The sequence below is a fragment of the Ciona intestinalis genome, chromosome 2 (genome assembly GCF_000224145.3).
Source record: "Ciona intestinalis chromosome 2, KH, whole genome shotgun sequence".
Classification (NCBI taxonomy): domain Eukaryota; kingdom Metazoa; phylum Chordata; class Ascidiacea; order Phlebobranchia; family Cionidae; genus Ciona; species Ciona intestinalis.
Genome location: NC_020167.2, coordinates 6,643,022 through 6,663,919, shown reverse-complemented (window position 1 = coordinate 6,663,919; position 20,898 = coordinate 6,643,022). Strand labels below are relative to the sequence as shown.

The 20,898-nt window shown below is 35.4% G+C and overlaps 4 protein-coding genes and 1 long non-coding RNA gene across 7 annotated transcripts; 2 read left to right on the top strand and 3 right to left on the bottom strand.

Annotated features, from left to right (window-relative positions):
* Nucleotides 1-582: 582 nt before the first annotated feature.
* On the bottom strand, nucleotides 583-4,153 carry LOC101242128 (60S ribosomal protein L7). Its single transcript, XM_004225700.4, has 6 exons — nucleotides 4,035-4,153; nucleotides 3,528-3,627; nucleotides 2,297-2,463; nucleotides 1,776-1,913; nucleotides 1,186-1,295; nucleotides 583-804 (listed from the first exon to the last, which is right to left on the bottom strand). The coding sequence occupies exons 1-6, from the start codon at nucleotides 4,043-4,045 to the stop codon at nucleotides 596-598; spliced, it is 735 nt and encodes a 244-aa protein (XP_004225748.1). The 5' UTR covers nucleotides 4,046-4,153; the 3' UTR covers nucleotides 583-595.
* On the top strand, nucleotides 3,113-15,452 carry LOC104265416. 2 transcript variants are annotated; one of them, XR_003397525.1, is made up of 3 exons: nucleotides 3,113-3,128; nucleotides 14,333-14,676; nucleotides 15,297-15,452. It is a non-coding gene; the product is annotated as an uncharacterized LOC104265416 (long non-coding RNA). The 2 variants fall into 2 exon arrangements; XR_717143.3 differs by lacking the exon at nucleotides 3,113-3,128 and adding an exon at nucleotides 14,081-14,172 and having other exon boundaries at nucleotides 14,553-14,676.
* On the top strand, nucleotides 4,699-8,785 carry LOC100183669 (protein phosphatase 1D). 2 transcript variants are annotated; one of them, XM_018817665.2, is made up of 7 exons: nucleotides 4,699-5,090; nucleotides 5,454-5,694; nucleotides 6,076-6,241; nucleotides 6,529-6,678; nucleotides 7,020-7,213; nucleotides 7,500-7,585; nucleotides 7,916-8,785. In XM_018817665.2, exons 1-7 carry the CDS (start codon nucleotides 4,787-4,789, stop codon nucleotides 8,317-8,319), a joined length of 1,545 nt encoding a protein of 514 aa, XP_018673210.1. In that variant the 5' UTR covers nucleotides 4,699-4,786; the 3' UTR covers nucleotides 8,320-8,785. The 2 variants fall into 2 exon arrangements, with proteins under 2 accessions (XP_018673210.1, XP_002127750.1); XM_002127714.5 differs by having other exon boundaries at nucleotides 7,017-7,213.
* On the bottom strand, nucleotides 9,284-14,159 carry LOC100176643 (7-dehydrocholesterol reductase). Its single transcript, XM_002127536.4, has 9 exons — nucleotides 13,918-14,159; nucleotides 13,191-13,398; nucleotides 12,498-12,620; nucleotides 11,828-11,975; nucleotides 11,443-11,577; nucleotides 10,559-10,791; nucleotides 10,252-10,402; nucleotides 9,999-10,126; nucleotides 9,284-9,602 (listed from the first exon to the last, which is right to left on the bottom strand). The coding sequence occupies exons 1-9, from the start codon at nucleotides 14,031-14,033 to the stop codon at nucleotides 9,417-9,419; spliced, it is 1,428 nt and encodes a 475-aa protein (XP_002127572.1). The 5' UTR covers nucleotides 14,034-14,159; the 3' UTR covers nucleotides 9,284-9,416.
* On the bottom strand, nucleotides 15,304-20,396 carry th (tyrosine 3-monooxygenase; the record flags this gene model as incomplete). The annotated part of the gene is given in 13 exon segments (NM_001032795.1): nucleotides 15,304-15,572; nucleotides 16,190-16,323; nucleotides 16,490-16,585; nucleotides 17,037-17,163; nucleotides 17,590-17,725; nucleotides 17,961-18,157; nucleotides 18,585-18,741; nucleotides 18,954-19,059; nucleotides 19,061-19,066; nucleotides 19,069-19,100; nucleotides 19,357-19,396; nucleotides 19,900-19,997; nucleotides 20,291-20,396. Coding segments are annotated over 13 exon segments (1,287 nt in total). The 3' UTR covers nucleotides 15,304-15,478.
* Between the last annotated feature and the right edge of the window lie 502 nt (nucleotides 20,397-20,898).

Sequence of the window (20,898 nt, the reverse complement as noted above, 5' to 3'; positions counted from 1 at the left end):
TTATGGGCTTAGTGGTTATATATGTGTGGTAACTTGTAAGCGGGCATGATGTGTATAGAACAGAATAGCATGTTTGTGGCCACGACAGAATAATTAGGTTCTAATCGTTTAGGTAATAATATAAGTCTGCTAATGCTGATCTGTAATATCAAACAACACATAGCCGTTCCTAATCTTACAACTAAAAACATATTGATAAAAGAATTGTTAAACATTCACTCGAGTGACACAACTATATGTAAATTGTTTGCTTTCAGATGTGTAAGCGTCCTTGACCATTCTATACATTTTAATCCAAAAATTTCATGGTCAGTCTGCTAGTTACTGCACCTGAAACCTGACATCAAACCATGGCTTCCTTTACCTCCTAATTCTTTTACCACTAAAACAAGATCCAGTTTAAACTATCAAATCTTAAAAGCTAAAATAAAATACCTCCTATTACATATGACCCACAAAAACAAAATCCTTTTAAATGACATAAAACTATTTTCAATCTACTCTTTCAGAGACACTTCCACTGTCAAAACTATAAAAAAAAGCTTTCACTGCCTAACTCTATGAGAGAAAAAACACAGCAAACAGATTGCGGAATTTAATTCATCTGGCGAACAAGAGCATTTATCTTGTCCTCTCTGTTGCCACAGTCACCACCCTCAACAAAGTGGTTGGTCACCTTCTGGAAGCCACCACGGGGAGAGGATAGTTTGAATGGCCACAAGAAAGCTGCTGCTGCCTTAAAGTTGGGGCCAACAGTGAAGATTTCGTGAATCAAATCTTCAACGCAGATGATTCCCTTTTTGCCTGTGGAGGAATACAGATCAATGAACTTTGATCTTTTAATATTATTTATTTTATAGAATTTTTATATTACACCTATTTGACCTGTGTAGTAAATGATAAGTTATCTATGTGACTTTCTTTCAGTTTTATAATAATGATAAAACTCTAATATAAACATACATAATCCTAAAAATTATACAAAAAATGCGATTAGAACCGGAGTCTAAAACCAATAAATACAGGACTGATTTCTGCTATTTATAAAAAAAATTACAAAACGTTACTTTGGGTAAAGTAAAATTTGAAAGTCGACAAACAATTAAATTGGACACACCACTCCAGATGAATAAAACACCTAATTAAATTATAAATATTTCGCAAATTCTCAATATTTTCACCAACCAAGAGAGTCTTCAATGATGTTGTTATCTGTGATTGGAATCCTGGATTTGTTGACCTTTCCATGACCTCTTTTGTAGATCAATTCACGAACGGTCTTCAAGTTAGGGTATCTGTGATTTGAACGGTCAGTTTGAATTCAGATATTATAATTCCAGCAAGACACCTTATATTTAGGCCACAGTTGGCTTATTACCCCGACACACAGGGTGCTATAAGTCATTAGGAGCCGTTGGACCTATATCTACTGAGTAAAAATAAACTAACTAAATGTAAGTGAAGAACAGTTTCTCTACTAGTAAGTCTGTTGAGGGACCACAAAGAGACCTCTTGTTAAACGCTTGGTTTGATTTACTAATTGCTGCAAATTCTTCAGCAAAAAGAACTTATTACTTAGTAAATCTAAACCATGACAACATTACTTTTATACATGGGCAACAAACGTAAGGTGCCAGGGTTGGTATTCTGCACTGCAATTATCAGTAAACATTACAAACTAATCAGTTCTATAGGAATATGTGATTAACTATTCCTTCCTCCCCTGCGTTTTTAAACGCTTGGCACCTATGCTGAATGCTGTTAAACCCACTTACCCCCAAGCAATGTATGGTTCAGCTATCCTTAACATCTGTAGAGTTGGTTTGTTCAGCTTGATGAAAACACCATTGTGGATTTGACGAAGTCTAAAAAGCTGAAGAACCTTTTTCACCTTTGGGCTCACTTGGTTGATACTGGAATAAAAAGTAAAGTAATATTTAATTTGTTAAAGCAGTGTAAAGGTTGTTTTAAGGATTTTAATATGAATGGCTAATTTATTAAGCATTCATCGGGATAATAAAATAGGGATAACTTACTTTACCCAGAGGTAAAAAACATTTGAAGACAACCTGAAATTTCATGCTGAAATGTCGACTAAAAATAACTATGTGTGCTTTTTCTAGACATACTGTTAATTAGGTAATATAGATTCACTTAGAATGCCTATGATTTATATTAGCTAATCCTATTTAACTGGGGCAATGGTCTAACTCTGTTTTAAACCCAAGAACTAATTTAACAGAATAAATATATAATTAACCACAAGGCCACACACCACTTTACAAAATTCTCTTACCCTCTGATTCTGATAACGAATGCGAGTTTTGGTTCATCAGGAACATAATAATTATTATGTGTTCTTGCTTGGCGTGCAAGCCTGATTCCATCTCTTTCCTTAATTCGATATTCCTTCACATATTGCTCAGCTCTTTTGAAGATTATCTTTCGCTTCTCCTTGTTTTTCTGAAATGAGATGAAATTTTTAAAGTAGTCGCATGAGTAATAAAAAAATGCAAAGAGATTATTAAAGTGTGGATACTAGCAAAGAATCTTCCAGTGAAACTTTGAAAACTGAAATTTCTGTAATGTTAAAAGGTATACAAATGTGATGCATAACAGGAAACTCCTATAAAAAATGAGAGTGCCATACTTTGCAGACGGGCAGTTTATTTTTTACCTTTGAGAGGTTATTATGATAGATTTTTAAAGTGTCGAGACTAGCAAAGAATTCTCAGGTATGTCATAGGGTATAGGATAAAACTTTATTATTTTGTAATGTCAAAAAAGAAACAATTGTGACGCAAAACAAAAATCTTTAAAAAAATTACATACGACTTATTATCCGAATGTCACTCTCTTCTTTTCACAAGTGGGCGCTCTTGTTAAGTTTAAAATTTTGAGAAAAAAATACACAAAGAAACACTTTAAATTGGTAATAAGTGTAAAACAAATTACTTAAATAGTGAAAATACCTGTATAAATATATAAAACACTAGTAAAAACATCTTTCTGTCGTCGGCTCTGTGGTGTAACAGTTTGCGTGCCCTCGTTTAATATCTTTGTTTCGTTCTTACCGGGTTCGAGTCCCGCACAGTGCAATACGTTTTATTTTTTTAAAGTTTTTTTTTGTGTGATTGGCACGAGTTAGGGGTTGGGGGTTAGAAGTTAAGAGGTTAGGGGTTTAAGTTTTATGTCTGTAAACTGTAAAACTTACTGTTAGTAAACGATTTTTTATAAAATATTTAAATACTATACTAATACACGTTTTATATGTCACAAAAACGACGTTTTTTTCAAATTCACTAAAAAAAATGAGCGCCCACTTGTGAAAAAAGAGAGTGACATTCAGATAATAAGTCGTATGTAAAAAAATTAAAGTATGGTACAGAATCCTCCACTACATTACTTATTATAGGCCAGTATACGGATTGTTTTTTTAGGTTTAGCGGTTAGCAGATAACATGGAGGGTTTTAGTAGCAACCCTATACTTTGAATGGCCGCAAGTATATATAAAATTATTATGTACCTTCTTATTAAGAATAGCAGCTTGTGCTTGTTTTGCCTTCTGTGCCTGGTACTCCTTCCTCTTTTTCAAGAGGGACTCCGGTACCCTTGGGAGCTTCTTACTGTAATGTAGGAATATTTTAGTGCTTGCTTTGAATTGCAACTTAAACTTCTAAATGTAAAACGACAAGAAAAAAAGTTGAAAGGATGTCTTAGTAAAAAACGCTCTCTTTGTAAAAATATACAATAATAAACCGTAAAACATTGCTTTTCTTCGATTATATACCCAAACAGACACAATATTCATGTATAATTTAATCCTTTCAACTGTTTTCCTCACTGGTTTAGAAGTTAGTAAGAAAATACAACCGACAGCGTTCGACTTTTCAAGTGATTTTTTTACAAGTTGTGGAACAAAATTGTATTGAATATGGCTACACATGTGTAGACGAATATATACTCTATCTTATAAAACCAAAACTTTGAATATTAAATGTAAAATAACGATGATTATTACGGATTTATGTACCTGGCCACCATATTGCTAACAAGCTAACTAGAAAAGGAACACGACATGGAATAAAAATACAACATCAATCCGTACGCATGATGGCGCTGCTTAATACTATTGGGGTGAATTATAACTATTTTCGGCAACGATTTAACGAATAAGTTTTAACATAAACATTTGAAGTCATAATATAATTTTTTTAAGTTAAATTTATTTTCCCTAACAAAGGCATTATTGTAAAAAAAAATAATAAATAAAGCGCCTTTATTCCGCTTTGAATTGTATGAGAGTATTTTTTAATAACCGAAATTATTTTAAAGTTATTGGATTGCAAACTCAAATCTGTCAACATAGACAAGAGCGTCTACGATTTTTTTACCTAGAAATGTATTTGTCCCTTGAAAAGTTTAATTTGAAAATTGCTTTATGACGTCATAAACGGTAAACAAATAAAAGATTGGCGGCGCAACTTATACATAGTTTAAAACTGGGTCGTAGTTTGTTTATAGATTACAGTGTTTTGGTTCTTTTTAACCGGTATGGTGTTAACTAAAATGTAGATAATACTTGATTGTAGGCTGGCAGCTATTTTGTGCAATAAAATTCCAAAGGGAAAGTCGTTTAGTTGTTCTGTATAATTATGGTCTCATTACGTTCGTCGTTCGCTATGTTAACTCGTTTTCTCTATTTCAGGCCATTAGGGCTCGATTTTAACTGTCTGTACAATACCTTTTATCTGCGTGGGTTTTATTTACTCCAAGTTGGCAGAAATGCCGACAAACTGTTGGAACTTGCGTGTTACTGCAGAAGTTAATCAGGGTTGCAGGAAATACATGGAAGATGTGATTTCAGTTCAATTCGAACGAGTAAAGTCTGGAAAAGTCGTTCTCGAGTACGCTGCGTTCGCGATTTTCGATGGCCATGGGGGCAAAGATGCTGCTCACTTTGCCAAAGATCATTTGTTGGAAAATATAAAAGTGCAGAAAGGATTTTTCTCTAAAGATGCCGAGACCGTTAAAAAAGCAATCTCGGATGCTTTTGTTTCAACTCACCATGCAATGTGGAACAAACTACGTAAGATTTTGTAATCATTTTTTTATGGAAAACAAATGTGTTTAATAAAGATATGGTAAATTTAACTTCCTAATTCTGTCAGTAACTCATATGTTTTCAGGTCTTTTATGCATAGATATTCTGTAATATAAGCTTTCTATCCTAGCAAAAATAGTATTATAGCAAAGAAAAAGTTTTGAATGAAAAAAAAATTAACACAATTGTGTCATACTGTCATGGATATATATATAGGCTGTTACATTTGTATTTAAATTTCTCACAAAATTAGTGTTTTCTGCACTCAAGTCAAGGTCATATTAAGGAGTGTTTAATGTCCACAGCACAACAATGGATAATTCATTAATGTGTAACTTTCCTCTACAGCTGAGTGGCCAAAGACAGGACTTGGCCATCCTAGTACAGCAGGAACCACCGCAAGCCTTGTAATCATTCGTGGCAACTTGATGTATGTTGCCAATGTCGGCGATTCAATGATAGTGATGGGTAGCAGGGATGTTTGCGACAAATCAGTGATTAAACCAAAGTTCATCGCAAAAGATTTGACCATTGATCATAAACCAGAATTATATAAAGAAAGATCGAGAATAGAACGATGTGGGGGCTGGTAAGGGGTGGTGTTATGTCATAATGGATAGCCTACTCAGTCTCTTTATTCAAATATAACTTTCACTAACACAAAAAGACTTCACATACTTTAAGTCTAACTTTAAGTCATTTATAACACACATAACAGCGACAATAGTTTGTACATATAATATATAGGAGGCCAGTATGATGGGGGAATGGGACACCTTCTGATTCTATTTTCTCGTCCCATTTGGTAGTAAACAATGAACATTAAAAGAATTATAAATCCGTGACTCACTTCGTTGATAATTATCTGAAACACGATCAGGATATTACAGGTTCCAAAGGTGTCCCATATTGGCCCAGCCTACTATATATATATATATATATATATATATATACATAATTTGTTTAACAGTGTTATGAACAAAGCTGGGGTAAATCGCGTGGTTTGGTCGCGACCTAAGATCTCACACACCGGTCCTATAAGACGAAGCACAAAAATTGATAAAATCCCATTTCTTGCGGTGGCACGCTCACTTGGGGATTTATGGAGTTTTAATTCAGAACTCAATGAATTTGTGGTTGGTTGAATAGGTTGTTGACTTGTGGTATTTGTTGTTTACATTATAACTTAAGTTTGTCAATGTGACATTATAATGTTAGGGTAATTAAAGTTTTTTAAATAATAATAGCAATAATTTAACAATTCAAAATAAAATGGATGGTATAAGTCATTATTTTAATATGAACACGTCTGACTTAAACTAATACTGTAGGAACTTTTTTGTGACTGTTATTTTCCTAAGTTGTCATTCTTACAAAACTTTCAATTTTTGTATATTAAAATGCCTAATATTTTTTATCATAGGTATCACCTGTACCAGATGTTTATGTGTACAAGTTACATGAGAACAAAGAACAGTTTGTTGTCCTTGCTAGTGATGGCTTGTGGAATATGGTTAGACCACAAGAATCTGTCAATCTAGTTGGGAATCTTGAAGATGAGAGAAAAAGAGTAGTAAGTGATGCTTGTTTTAATTGTGGAAATTTATATACCAGAGCAGAGCTAAAGCATACTACATGGTGCATGCGCCACATTAATCAATGAGGTTTTCTATGCTTGACAACTAAGTAATACTGCCCTTAACAACGTTGTCACAAATTGTGTGCAAAATTTAAAAAGCCTTACGCCAATGCTATGCTGTAAATACAAATACTACAATGTAATTTATGTGAAAAAAACTGCAGAAATGGGGTACCACGTACCATAACTAAAAAACTTTTCATAGGCACCTTTGCCACTATTTTTTCTCATGTACATGCAAAAGTTAAATTAATATGAACGCCTCTTACCAGCAGGAGTCAGGCGATACAAGCACAACGCACACAAGTCCAGCACATCAACTTGTGCAAACAGCATTGGAGAGATGGGAGATGCGAATGATGAGAGCCGACAACACCAGTGTCATCGTGGTTATTATTGAAAGGAGACAAATGGAACAAACTAGGAAAAGAGATACTTACTTTGAAACATGGACGAGTGCAGCTGACAAGTAAGGGTTTGGTATAACAGCTTGTTAGGTATAGGGGCCTAACACAGGTGTGCATACATGCTGGAAATTTATTATAATAGGCTATCATAATAAATAGTAACAGGTAAATTAAAGAGAACGCCAATTAGAGGTAGTATTCTGGCATAGACATACATGTCCTAATTAGCTGGTTTTCCAAAAGATAGGCATATGCTCTTATGAGTCTTGCTTTCATCATTTAGTTGGGACTAACCAGTTTGTAGTGTAATGTTAGAAACACATGAATAATAGTTACCTAACCCCACAGACAAAATACTGAGCCAAGTACAAGTGAATCAAAAGAAACGGTTAAACCACCACCCCCACCTTATAATGACAATAATGCTAAAGAAGGTAAGTTTGCATCATGTGTTGCGCTTTTTATGAAATATTCTCAATAAGAATTTTCACTATAAAACAGTTTTGTCCAGTTGTCATAATATTACCTTAGCCTATTTTGGTTAACCATTATTTTCCTTATTTTATGGGCCATGGCCTATGGCGATAACCAAAAGCCGACATGATGTATGTATTTCACTCAATCTATAAACACGGTTACACATCCCATATTTAGTTTCCAAGTTTTCAAATATTTTTGGTACCATTCCAAAAACCACCAAAATAATAGATTTGTTAAAGCTGTACATCAGTGCTGGTAATAACGCTTTGTTTTTTGCCTTCCAGAAATCATAACCATCCCAAAACCTGAAGAACAGCAACCTGCAACTGTTGACCCTCCCACCCCAACTCCCACCGAGGTGTTACAAGATAGTAGTATATCATCCTCTAGTGGTGAAGTAACTGATGATCCTCTCCCACCTCCTGAAAAGATGACAACCCGTTCTCACTCCGATGATCAACCAACTAGCAGCGGGATTTCCGACGAAAGAGCTGTCACAAGATCACGGACACACGAGGCGCCAAAGCAAGCAAAGAAGCGACGTAAGTCTGAGGACGGCGTCGCAATTGAACGAAAATCTCGACGTTTATTGAGATCGACAAATAAAAGAAGAGCAAAGTCCGATGGAGGAGCGATGTTGTTGAAATCTCCTCCCAGGTTAATGAGGAGCCAAACCAAGAAGACCTAACTTTCAAGGTTTGAAAACTTGATTTAAATTCTACTCGCTGCCCTGTAAGCCTGCTTATAAATTGTTTTAGTTAGAAATGTATTTTTATTCCTTTCGTATTGAAGAAAACAGCTTCAAGTTTTGTTTGTCTTGTACATAAGAGGCGTAAGACTTGTGTTTTTAAGACTCATGTTTACAAATGCATTTGCATGAACATCAGATTTTACACTTAACTGCACGAAAAAAATGATATTTGTGCAGTTTTTAGCTGCAGTTGTCTCTGCCTAAAACTTTTATGAATTTTACATGTCTATAGCACTTAACTTGTCCCGTACAAAACAATTAATCTTTGGTTGTGTGTCCAATTTGTAAATTATGTGTGCCCGTTAAAATCACAATGATCCAAGTTTTTATCAGTGCTTGTAGTGGTGGAAAACATGAATTTGTGTGAAAGACAAATAAATTTGCTTCAGCATTTCAAGTTTTAGCACAATCGAGTTGTATTTTAAATCATATTAGTTAATAGTTATCAAGTTGATCTAGATTAACTTTTAGGCATGTTTTCAAAATTGGAGAGCTTAAAGGCAGAAACAAAGAAAATATTCAGGAAGTAATACACTCGTTTAACCGTTAAATGTAACTTACTAATCTTTGCGTGGCAGGGCAAGGACAATCTTCATATATATAATATAGGTTTTCTATTTAATACGACTCGTGCTCGCTTATGAGATTATTTTTAGAGAATTTTTCTAGTGTGTGGCTGACAGTTAGACATCTCACAACGGACAACATGGGAGTAAAAGTGCTAGTAGCAGCATCGAGCCTTGAATCCGTGACCCGTATGCCTAAAGAAGGCGGCGCAAATAACTTGGCGACGTGAGAATTCATCTGACACTAGGCTGGCTACGCAGAGAACATAATATGTCCGTTCAATACCAAAATATCAATCTCGGATGTAGATTGCTTTTCTTGAAAATTACTAGAAGACATTCTTCGTAATTTTAATCACAGTTGACAAGAAGAGACAGCCAATACAGAAACGTGGGTATAAATATTTCAATTCAATAACACAGTCCCAATATAGCATGTTCAAATCAACTCTGGTATAGCACCATCGTTTAATACAGGCCAGGTATAAGTCTCCAAGGCACACGTTGAACATAGAGCGTCCAATACTCCCCGTACTTGCATTTACACCTGTGTTCATCCCTATATAACCTATGTACCAGCAGTATGGTCATGTATATGATGTAGAAATATGGCAGAATGTGGTCACCCCCGCAACATAAGCAGTAAGCAAGTGACTGTAAAAAAAACTCGGTTATAATTAAAACTTAGTTAATATTTATTCTCACATAGGGAGGGGAGAACGACAGTTGTTATAATTTACATGGGTGTGTCTGTTTTATGCACCTCGTAGACGCTTACGAGTTACCATGTATGTCACAAAAAATGGTTTTTAATCTCGCAACTCTTGCTAACATATTAGTTCTGTCGGGTAAGATACATATCCATCATTTCTTAATTGTGTTACTGTCATTTGGAGTCATGCGGTTACTTATAAATAATTCTGTAAATATTCTTTATTTTCCACTAAATGCTACGATAAAACAATAAAAAAATACTAACCATCTTACCACAATATTAAAAAATTTGTAAAACCCCCGAATAAGCATATGAACCCACAGTTCATAACTTACCCCTAACAAATCTCCGGTGTAGTTGAAGTGACGAGCTACACCCCACCAACCGGATACTAGAAGTGTACTTTGATGACGTACCCCGTCTGATGACGTATAAGAACACTCAATATATTCGGGAGATTTCCCTAAAAAAAAGAAAAATAAGATTTGAATGTTCTTTGCTTACTATCAAATGGGACGAGAAAATAGAATGAAAAAGTGTCCCATCTCCCCCCACCCTACTACACTCACGCATCACTACCCTACTTACCCCAAATTTTGCATTTATTTTTCTTCTTTCGAAATTTATCCTTCTGGCTGTTAGCGGATCGAAATATGACGTAACCGACCAACCCTAGCAATAAGATGAGGCTTGACTTTATAACTCCGAGTTCGACCGGGTGGTATGCGAGGTAAAAACCCTGTGTGTTAAATATGACATCAAAACGCTATTCCGAAGCGTTGCTTTTGCCTCCACATTAAAGGATAGGTGTTCGAGGCTCGTCGGAGCCACCACTGTAGGGTTACATACAATGGTAACTCTTTACATGTATTTAATAAAAGAAGAAAAACATTACCTGCAAAGTATACATAATAGGCAGCCACGCGAGGTCGCCCCAGGCCAGGTAGAATCCGAAATGGTCATGGCAAATATCCATTGTTTTCAAATACCAAGTTTCGTTCCAGAAAAAGTCAATGACGTAGATTGCTTGAAGAAAATTCAAAAGAATCATGGAATCGGTCACGTGACCAAAGGTCTCGTATTGACGCGAAGCAAATGATAAATTGATGATTGACCAAGCTACAATGCCTGCAACGGTGAAGAGTTTATTTTATCCTATTGTGTGTGGAATGCTGTATGGGACCAGAGATGTAGGGCAGAGTTGGCTTATTACAGAAAAGGGCCACACAAAATCAAAGCATAACCAAATATTTGTGTTTGATGCGCAAAAATGGCAATAACATGAATTATAACATGTATAGTGCTGTAGTTTCGTACTTATAAAACATTCTGGTAGCCTGGGTGTTGGGGTAATAGGGAATTTCTGGTAAAGAGCCCCTGGCCGATAGAACAATGTATGATATAGGAGTTTAGACCCTTTTCCGACTGGATCAAGAAAAAAATGACATTTCCATACTAAACCCTTTTTGTACGTGGTTTTATTCAAATACGTGTTATAACGACCCGTCTTTTTAAAATGTCGTATTAACTAGTGTACAGTATGGTAGAGGAAGATTTTTTTCATTTTATTTTCTTGTCTTATATGGTAGTAAATATCCTCACGACTGCCATAGACCGTTGTTAATTGTTTAAACTACGATCAGGATATTTGAATATTATGTGCTAAAGGTTTCCCAACTTACCCCACAGTACTATATTTCCCCGACCTTCGTAACAGAAGAAACAACCATTCATTCATTACTAATACACCCAAACATAACATGCATTATTTCTTCATACCTGGCCGACCGTTAAAGAATAATTTAAAGTCGAACCAACACCCAATCCTTGGGTTAAATTCAACACCCATTAAATAATCGTACAAGAAATGTCCGCTTAGTTTGCAATCATTCTCATGAGTGGGGAATAACCGACCTGTAAAATAAAATTTTTTAATACCATGCAATTGCAATTTGCAAGTACATGTACATTTAATTCTATGGGAAACAGAAGAATTCTAACAGCTAATACGCATTGCATGCGTTCTACCCGTTACATATACTGTACTGCTACCTCACCAGAAAAGCCCCCTAAAAAACGACAATGAACAAATAAATAAATTAATGAATGACGGTTATTTATATTATCATTCGTAATCGAGTAATAGCTTTACCGCATAACTGACCTTTAATGTAACAAAACGTAGCAAGACAATATCCAGTTATGTTGGAAAGCACCAAGAAAGCACCCATGTTATTGAAGACTATGGATGGCGAGAAAAGCTTGAAGTAAAATGCATTGGCCGCCCATAGTATGTGTGTAATTAACCAAGCCTGTGGGTCGATAAAGGGCGGATTAATTTCCGACAGTTATAACTACTTTATTTTGTCCTTTATAGGTTACAGTGACGGAGGTAGATTGGTATGCAAAATCCAAGTTATGATAAAATGGCGGTCGTTATAAGTCGACTTGCCATCGATTAAAACATATAAGTATATAGTAGGATAGGGGGAGATGGACAGCTCCTTCTTCTGTTTTCTCGTCTCTTTTAATAGTAAACAAAGAACATTCAAAGAATTATAGAACCGTATCCTCACGTCTCCCATAGACCGTTGTAAATTGATTAAAACAAAATCAGGATATCTGGATTTTATGTGCTGAAGGTGTCCCGTCTTCCCCCACTCTACTATATGAATGAATGTAAAGTATTGTCTTGGTGTGGCGGCGCAACGACCGTTGTTAAAACACGAATGTTCTGCTTATATACCTCGTGCCCACTTACCAGTTACCACGTATGTAATAACATTTGATTCAGTTGTATTTGTGTAAATCAAATCAGAAATAACTGTACATACCTGAAGACCGTTGATGTTGTATCTATTAACCCTCCCACTTGGTGTAACTGCGCCAGGTTGAATACCACCAACGTAACGTGGTAGAATCAAGTGTACGATGTCGGGCAATGCAGAAAGAAGAATCTTTAATGTAAAGGTTACATAACAGAAGTTAAATTTGTCAGCCACAAAGAAAGAGATAAAACAACCAAAAACATCTGTAGTTATGCATTCGTAGGAACTCGTATGTGTAAAAACAGAACAACCACGTTTTAGAACGTTCGTCATTATCCCGCCAATCGAGTATACCAGTGCCGTTCAATCATTCAAGAGATCATACTTCGTTAATTTATTTGGACACAATTACTCTCAGTGATAAATTGTACTCTGTTTATTTTGACTTGTGGGGTCTCTTAGGGCGAAATGTGTTTTCGGTTTAATAGCTTTTAGAAAACCTCTTAAACAAACCTATACAAACACTTTAAAGTTTTGACGAATGAGATGATAAACATACGGCACATGTAACAGTTTTACCCAACCAAAACAAATAAATATTTAACTGCTTTTTAATAACTTCTATCTTATACGACATATGTGATAACTTAAAAGTAGCCAGCACGTGCCGGGTGAACGAAACGGAACGGAACATCTGTAAAATAACCGCTGTCGTTGTCCGCCACGCGGGAATAAAACAAATCACCTTCATTCATTTACCTGAAATGCAATCCAGGTAAAATATGTCCGAGCGGCAAAACCAGAAACGGCCGGTAAAGAAAAATCCAATGATCCGGACCACACAGAGTAAGCTGTTTCGACCAGACTACACTCGTGGTGGGTACACGATGCATAAAAGGTTAACGGCAGAATTGGGCACACGAACAGAACGAAAAGACATCCAAAGAATGTCCAAACATCCACACGCCTGTAAAACTTTTCACCGTTAAAAAAGGGACACAGTCAGATCTGTTTTAAAATAACTATATTTGCCTGAACAATATAGTAAGAGTGAGAAGAGATGAGACACCCTTTGAATAGTAAACTCCATTGATTTTGTTAATTGTTTCACGGCCTACTACAGACGTAACAATTGAAAATAATGGTGTTTGTGACGTACAATAGGCCTTCTAATTTCAAACGTAAAATGTGAATTATCAGGCCGTATCTCTAGTAGGCCGTGATTGTTTAAAACACGATCGGGATATTTTAATATTATCCGCTAAAGGTGAAACGTGAATAAAGTATGGTGCATCTTTTAAAGGGTTGGTCAGTTTCACAGGGCTAATATAAAACGTAGTCTCAATTGTAAATCTTACCATATTAATTTGCAATGTTACAAATGCATAACAAAAATATAAGTATACTTAGTGCAATTCTCCATAAGTTCTAATTATATTTACACAACTTTAAACCAGTACATGCCAACGTGGTATAGGCTGCCTACCATGCTCTGCCCCATTGGCCAGTTGCCGATGAACTTTTTATGTTGTTGTTATTCGAAGTCGTACCTTGTTTCCCATTGGTCGAGACACGGTGGCGTGTTTGTGCATTACTCTCCATGGCGCACAGGCTTGAACAGTATATTGCAAAATTCTGAGAACTTTGAGCGTGTATACGTAAACTCACGATTTGTCTACTACTCGCGTTAGACAACAGCACAGTTTTCCTTCAAATTTCAAGAATCTAGAGCGTATAAACGGTAAGACTGTCTTATATAGCATGTATCGTTAGGCAGTATAATATATACAAACTGCCTGAACGCAATTTTCCTTAAAGTTGTCTGACCGCATGTGTATAGCCGTATGGCTAACTTTGACTAAGTTTAAGTTCTTCGACCTAATACTAAATCAATCTCATAGTTTTTTTTTATTTCATAAGTATTTTTTCATTTTTTATTAAAGGTATTGTTAGCTCAAACACCAGCACTGGTCTTAGTGTATGCTTAATACACACATTACACAGCAGGGCACTGGAATACTAGAGAACTAGACTACACTGTTAGAGTTAGTAATGCTTCTAACTTTACATGTTTACAATGCATTTAAACTTTCCGGTGCATTTAGTTTTATGCATTGACAGTGTCGGACCATCCCCGGAAATTCGCTGAAGCGTATAAAGAGAATCTAACCAACACGTTCATAGGCTATGCCCATCTTTAAATGTAATCAATACTTCTTAACCAAGGACCAGTGCGAAAATAAAGGTAGCCTAAACTTTAAGTAAATGTACTTGTGCACACATCAAAATAAATTGCACTTAGCTTGTCGAAGAGCGTATTTAATGCTACAAACTAGCCTCACTATAGCGTTACATAACTGAAACCTGGCTGTAACGTTACTGAACCAAGAAGACTGTACAGAGAGCTAACTAAGTTAAATCCACGAGTTACAGCTGTGCCTGTATGCGGCGCAGACGTTGATTGCTCCTGGGAACAAAATCCATTGTTTCGCATCAAGTGCCTTTTTCAAAAGCTTCGTTCAAATTTCCTTTGGCGGGAAATTGGCTTTGGCCTATTTTGTGGATAATATTATAGAAACTTAAAATACTGTGTTGAAAATATACTGTGCTGTATTGTGTTGTATTATTTACTTATAGATTGTTGGATATATAACCATAACGTTTGACTTCTTAAAATTTGGTTTGGTGCCACAAATTAGCATAACTTTACATTTAGAGCTACGTTATGCTTCACTGAAGTATTGGTAGCCTAGCTCAGCTGCAGGAAATTTACGCTTTTCTCTCTGTATGTAATTCCCTATATAGCTTGCTGTATCGTCTGCCGCTATATAAACTATTGAAGCTTAAAATCCGTATTGAAACTAGGTCAAATGCAAGCTGGCGAAATTTATTACTAGAAAGCATGAAACGAACTAAAGGAGAACGAATCAAATTAAAATGCAAGGCAGGGAAAGGGAACACACTTTACTATAGATTTCAAAACTGAATATTTAATAGACATTTTACAAAGGCAGCAGAAAAGCATAACCGGTCTTGTTTTGGTAGATTTACAAATTTATGTATGGAACTGTCTGGATATAACCATCGTTTTCGTTGTAGGTAATATCAAATCCACGTTTGGTGCAGTGTTGTGAAAAGGCTCTAAAAAATACACTTTTACACCATATATACATATATCAAAGTTAAACTAATGGAACAGTAAAATTAAAAATCTAGCGCTCAGAGTAAAGGTTTAAAAAGAACTTTAGTTCTGCCTTGACGAATCACAATTTTAAACCTTGACTATCCATTAATTATTAATATATGACTGCATGGTAATCCAATACAACCCTTACTTTACCCAACGTCAGCTAATGAGATTATATCAAGATTTATTTGGTTAAATGGTAGAAAATCTATAAACATATAATTTTAAAATGCACTTGAAAAACTTATAACGTTGTCGTTTAGGACACACACGCCCGCAATGGTAAAGCGTCGGACCCGTAAACTCTGGGCCAAATATATAGTACGTGGGAGAAAGATATAGGAAACCTTTTTATTCTATATTCTCGTCCCATTTGGTACTAAAACAGAATATTCAAAAAAATATTATAATTAAAATCGTAACCTCCGACTCCCATAGACCGTTGTTAATTGTTTAAAACACGAACAGAATATTGGGATATTATATGCTAAAAGTGTTCCAACTTACCCCACTGTACTATACTATGATTTTGTTTAAAAAAATAACTAAAACGTAACTAGTTCAATTTTACCTGACTTGATTAAAAGCTTCATCAAAGCTTTCAGAAACGAAATAGATTGGTTGATAAACGGAGTCTTCGTATGGCTGCAAACATGTCTTCTCTGCTTGCAGTGGCAAATGCATTGGAACATCACTCAACGCATGCTGTTGTAATATTTAATTAAAATATCAATACTACTCGGTTATTGGAAAAATATATTTAATATGACGTAAATATAATAGTAGTGCGTTGCACTTGCGTCATTCGTTATTATGACAGATGCATACGGCAGACGGTGATTAACGACAGCATTAATAATGTATAGTATACCTGTAACTCGCCGTACGAAGACATAAGACCAGCGCCGTACGCTTTCAAGACATTGTTCTCTTTACAAAGTCCGAACTCAACAGTAAACCAGTACAACTGTAATGTAAAAAATACTATTTTTAATTGAGGTTTTTACCTTAATATTGTTTTTTTTTAGATGTTAATTTCTGTGTCTTTTTGAATATTTTTACCCAAGTTTTTGTTAAACTTTTTTGTCGCTACATCCTGTCTTTTCGGTTTATTAACGTGTGTTAACTATTTATTAACGTGTGTTAACTATTTATTAACGTGTGTTACTTTAATCAAAAGGAAAAATGATATTATAGTAGAGGATGGGAGAAGATGGGACACCTTTTCATTCTATTTTCTAGTTCAATTTGGTAGCAAACAAGGAACATTTAAAAAAAAACATAAAACTCTAATCACAAGACGACTCCCATATAGAGTAATCGTTTAAAACAAGATCATGTTATTTTTTGAAAACTATGTGCTAAGTAAAGTGTCCCGTCTTCCCCAACCCTCTACTGTATAACGTAAGAATTCTTACCGTAGCTAATTTAGTAATGTCGCTGTCGCTTACACCCAGCGAGGCCAGACCTATTTGCTGGGAATACAGTGCGAATGTTGGGTCTAGAAGCATCGGTATGTGTCCTATAAGCTCGTGGCAACAATCCCTGAAACCAAACATTAATGGAATTTTATTTTGTAAATTGTTTGTTACATGAATATATGGAATGCTACATGACTATATGGAATGCTACATGACTATATGGAATTAATTGTCTGCCATTTGAGCGTTTATAATACACTTAAGCGACTTGTCGCATGGTTGCCACTCCCATACCCACAGTCGAGTTGAAACGTTATTGCAATGTGTAGACAAGCAGACGTGACTTTTAATTGATTAGTTAAATGTTTGTATTTATTCTAATAGGTGAGAACTTACAGCTATAGTCACGTTACACAAACATAAACGCCAGTATAATATTCATGTCAATAGTGATTAAGTGGAGAGAGACTTTTATAAAACATTCGTAAATTTTACAATTATAATGAAATGACCTATCAATATACAATAATAGAGATCAAATATAACGTACGGTTCTGGAGAGTGCATTGGCGAAGCTGGATGACGTATATACTGCGTACATTGAAAGACTTTGAAAGCCAAGCTTGCCAGGAAGTCACGTGGTGTTATAATACCGGGAGCAGGTTGGAGTTGGAACCCAGTTTGTTCTACATTAGAAAATGAACATTAGTAACCTGTTCGCAGATATTGAATGAATTAAACAAATAAATTAATAAAATAAAAATAAATAAACGAAATTTGTTTTATTTTTCTCCTCGAATACAGCAACGAAGATCAGATTAATTAAATCAGCGAAGAAAGTTGGGTAACAAAGTGTTGTGTGCCTTAAAAAACCAAGATGCACTCTTTTAGAGAGTGGACGTCACTTTTGACGTAACCTACCTTTTAGGAACTCTGACACTGTTTGTAACTGCGGTATCTTGTTAGGGGAATACCCGCACTCTTTCTCCAGCCGCTGGAAGTTGTCTTTGTACACTTTACAAGCATGGGTGGCGTGAAGTCTCTTCAATGTCTTGTAGACAACTGACCAAGTTTGTCTATCCTCGTTTGTATAGTCAACCGTAGGTATGTCAGTCCCACTTTATAAGAACAGTAATAAAATCAAGTTTAGTGTTTTGCGAACAAACAGCACCAACGCGTAAAAGCAGAAACTGATGAGTTAATGCAAAGGAATGAATGAATGTAGCATTTTCTTCCTCGCGTTACGATGCACCGAAAGTGGTTATAACGCGGGTATTGTTTACCATATCTCATGCTCGCTTAAATACCACGTGGTCCACGTATGTAAATTCGTGGGCGATATATCTTTTTAACTACTATAAGTTTAGTTAATAGTTCGTATTTGTCCTAATGAGTGCGAACTTACTACTAGTAACATTACACAAACATAAATGACGGTAGAATACCCCCCCCCAAAAAAAAGAGAACATTTATAAAACATTACATCGTAAGTGTAAACTTGACATTATCTCTTCAACTACTATAAGTTGCTTTATTCTAACTTACTGCTTGTAGAAATGGGCAATGTTCGAAATGTAGTTGCGTCTTTCCACATATACAGGGTCATTAAACCCAGGGTGATTGGAATCTTTGTCAGGTTCGTAATCGGTCTTAGTCCCTCTGCACAATTCAAGCTCAGTCACGTGACGGGGAAACCACTCCGCTTGAAACAGTTGAAACATTAAATATAGTAAATTGGGGTAAGATGGCCCGTGTTTTATTTCTCATTTTTGTACCATTTGGTAGTATATAAGGAATATTCAAATAATTTGATCAGAAAACGGAATACTATATGTGCCAATAGTGCCCATCCTACCCAACAGTACCGTATCCGGATAGACGGTAAAACAAAATCAAGTGTTTTTTTAATATTACCTGTCCTTTCAGTCCCGTTAACAATTGTCGCCTTGCAACCAATTGATTCCAGTCGTTTTAACCCGGTTGTGATGTCATTATCGTTTCCTATACACGTGATCAAGAAGCTTGTATTCGAGTTTCCGGCAACGTTTTTAATTAGTGTCCCTTTGAATTAGATTATCGTGATAATATATTTTGAAAAGTCTCATTCTCTTGAAAATATTAAAAAATATTGGATTGTTAGGTTAAAAGCGTACACCTCATGCTCACTGTCGAGTTATAACATAAATATCGTGTATGTTGCAAGTAGGCCTATGTAGAAACGTATACGTTGCCCGTTCGTATGTACGTATGTAGGAACAGAGGTGTTGCACGTAGGTTTAGACGTCAAAAGTAGCTAAATATTGTAAAAATAGCCCACCATTTCTTGTTTCGATATAAGACACGATTACATCTTCGTTCTAAAATAAACGTTGAGAATTAAATTTGTTTTATCCACGTTTTATTGTTTTTACGTATATAGCAGGGTGGGGGGTGGGAATGGGATCTTGATTTTGTCTTGAACAACGGTCTACGGAAGTTGTGACTTGTGAGGATAAGGTTTTATAATCTTTGCATTTTCTTTTTTTAGTGTGGGACGAGAAAATAGAATGAAAAGATGTCTTATCTCCCCCCCACCATACTACATAAATAATAAAGTACAGAATAAAATGTTTCCTTTTAAAACATTACAAGCCTATAGAACCACTACCAAAAAGCATACTGAACAAAAACACTAAAACAGTTATAAAACATACTAACAGACATTAAAGCGGCACAAGATGTTATTTGTCGTCTAAATACAATTTTACATTTTTTTATTTCTTCGAAACTGATAGCGAAGGTCATGTTATTTAAAAACATTGGAAACCAGCAGCAAAACGACAGTTGTTAAAGCATGCTATGGATAAAAACAACAAATTACCTTTAACTTCTCACAGATTTGTGACATTGTATTTCCAGCAGAAGTTACAACGATTTCACATTTCTTCCAAAATCCGCTCTTACTCGAAGATGAGCTAGCTGTGATGACAACAAATAGTAAACTCGATCATTTGTTATAAGTTTTATGCTGTGCTTGTGCAACCACGTTTTTACATCGTAATAATTAATTATGTCGCTTCTAAGAGCACAAGTTAATCAACGAATAGGGACAGATAAAATTACGTGACAGAAATCATTTGGTAGGGACAGACAAAATTACGTGACAGAAATCAAGTCCAACGAATTCTTTTTTGCAAGAAACAATTATCTCCTAAAATTCCATTATCAGTCTCATATTTAACTCTAAATTATTATCAGTGATAATTACTTACCGTTTTCTTTCTCAGCATTTTCTGCATCTCTAATAAGACTTCCTCTTCTGCTTGTTGATGTCATTTTTAAATTACGTTTTTTCAGTGCTTAGACTTAGCTGGGTATCTATGACGTAGATTCACTTAAATCAGCTGCCTATTTATTGTTATTTCGCGACGTAAGCAATACGCCAGTTACGCAATAGCATTTTTTGCGTAGTTTATTCTGTCATAATAACAGCGTTTCCGGAAATTACTCAACTGTAGCAGTCATACAAACAAACCGACATTGCATCAATCAGTTGAGTTGAACTGTAATAACCTTATTTTGAACCTTGCTTGTAATAACTTTATTTTGAACCACGAGCGGAGATCGGAAATTCTTATAACATCCTAAAACATTCTATGAATAAACGGAAGTGCAAAACTGATAACAGGGGTTCAGCGACTTTTGCCTCTACCATTTCTTAGTTGTTTTAAATATGGTAAACAAAACATCTAAAAACGAGTTCGAAACACCGAGAGTCTGAATGGCGTAATAAACTTCGCCAAATTTATACATAACACTTTGAACATTGTAGCCAGCGAAAATAAATACACTTTTGGCGTCCTTATGTGCTATGCACACC

Excerpts from the sequence above, each read along its gene's own strand:
- LOC101242128 (XM_004225700.4), bottom strand. Across the intron at positions 1,914-2,296 it reads TTCGTTATCAGAATCAGAGG|TATCAACCAAGTGAGCCCAA; the intron begins GTAAGAGAATTT and ends TTTTTATTCCAG. Across the intron at positions 805-1,185 it reads CATCATTGAAGACTCTCTTG|GCAAAAAGGGAATCATCTGC; the intron begins GTTGGTGAAAAT and ends ATTCCTCCACAG.
- LOC100183669 (XM_002127714.5), top strand. The coding sequence starts at position 4,787 with ATGCCGACAAACTGTTGGAACTTGCGTGTTACTGCAGAAGTTAATCAG. Across the intron at positions 5,695-6,075 it reads ATAGAACGATGTGGGGGCTG|TGTTATGAACAAAGCTGGGG; the intron begins GTAAGGGGTGGT and ends TTTGTTTAACAG. Across the intron at positions 6,242-6,528 it reads CAGAACTCAATGAATTTGTG|GTATCACCTGTACCAGATGT; the intron begins GTTGGTTGAATA and ends TTTTTATCATAG.
- LOC100176643 (XM_002127536.4), bottom strand. The coding sequence starts at position 14,033 with ATGGAGAGTAATGCACAAACACGCCACCGTGTCTCGACCAATGGGAAA. Across the intron at positions 11,976-12,497 it reads ACAACATCAACGGTCTTCAG|GCTTGGTTAATTACACACAT; the intron begins GTATGTACAGTT and ends ATCGACCCACAG. Across the intron at positions 10,792-11,442 it reads ATTCTTTAACGGTCGGCCAG|GCATTGTAGCTTGGTCAATC; the intron begins GTATGAAGAAAT and ends TCACCGTTGCAG.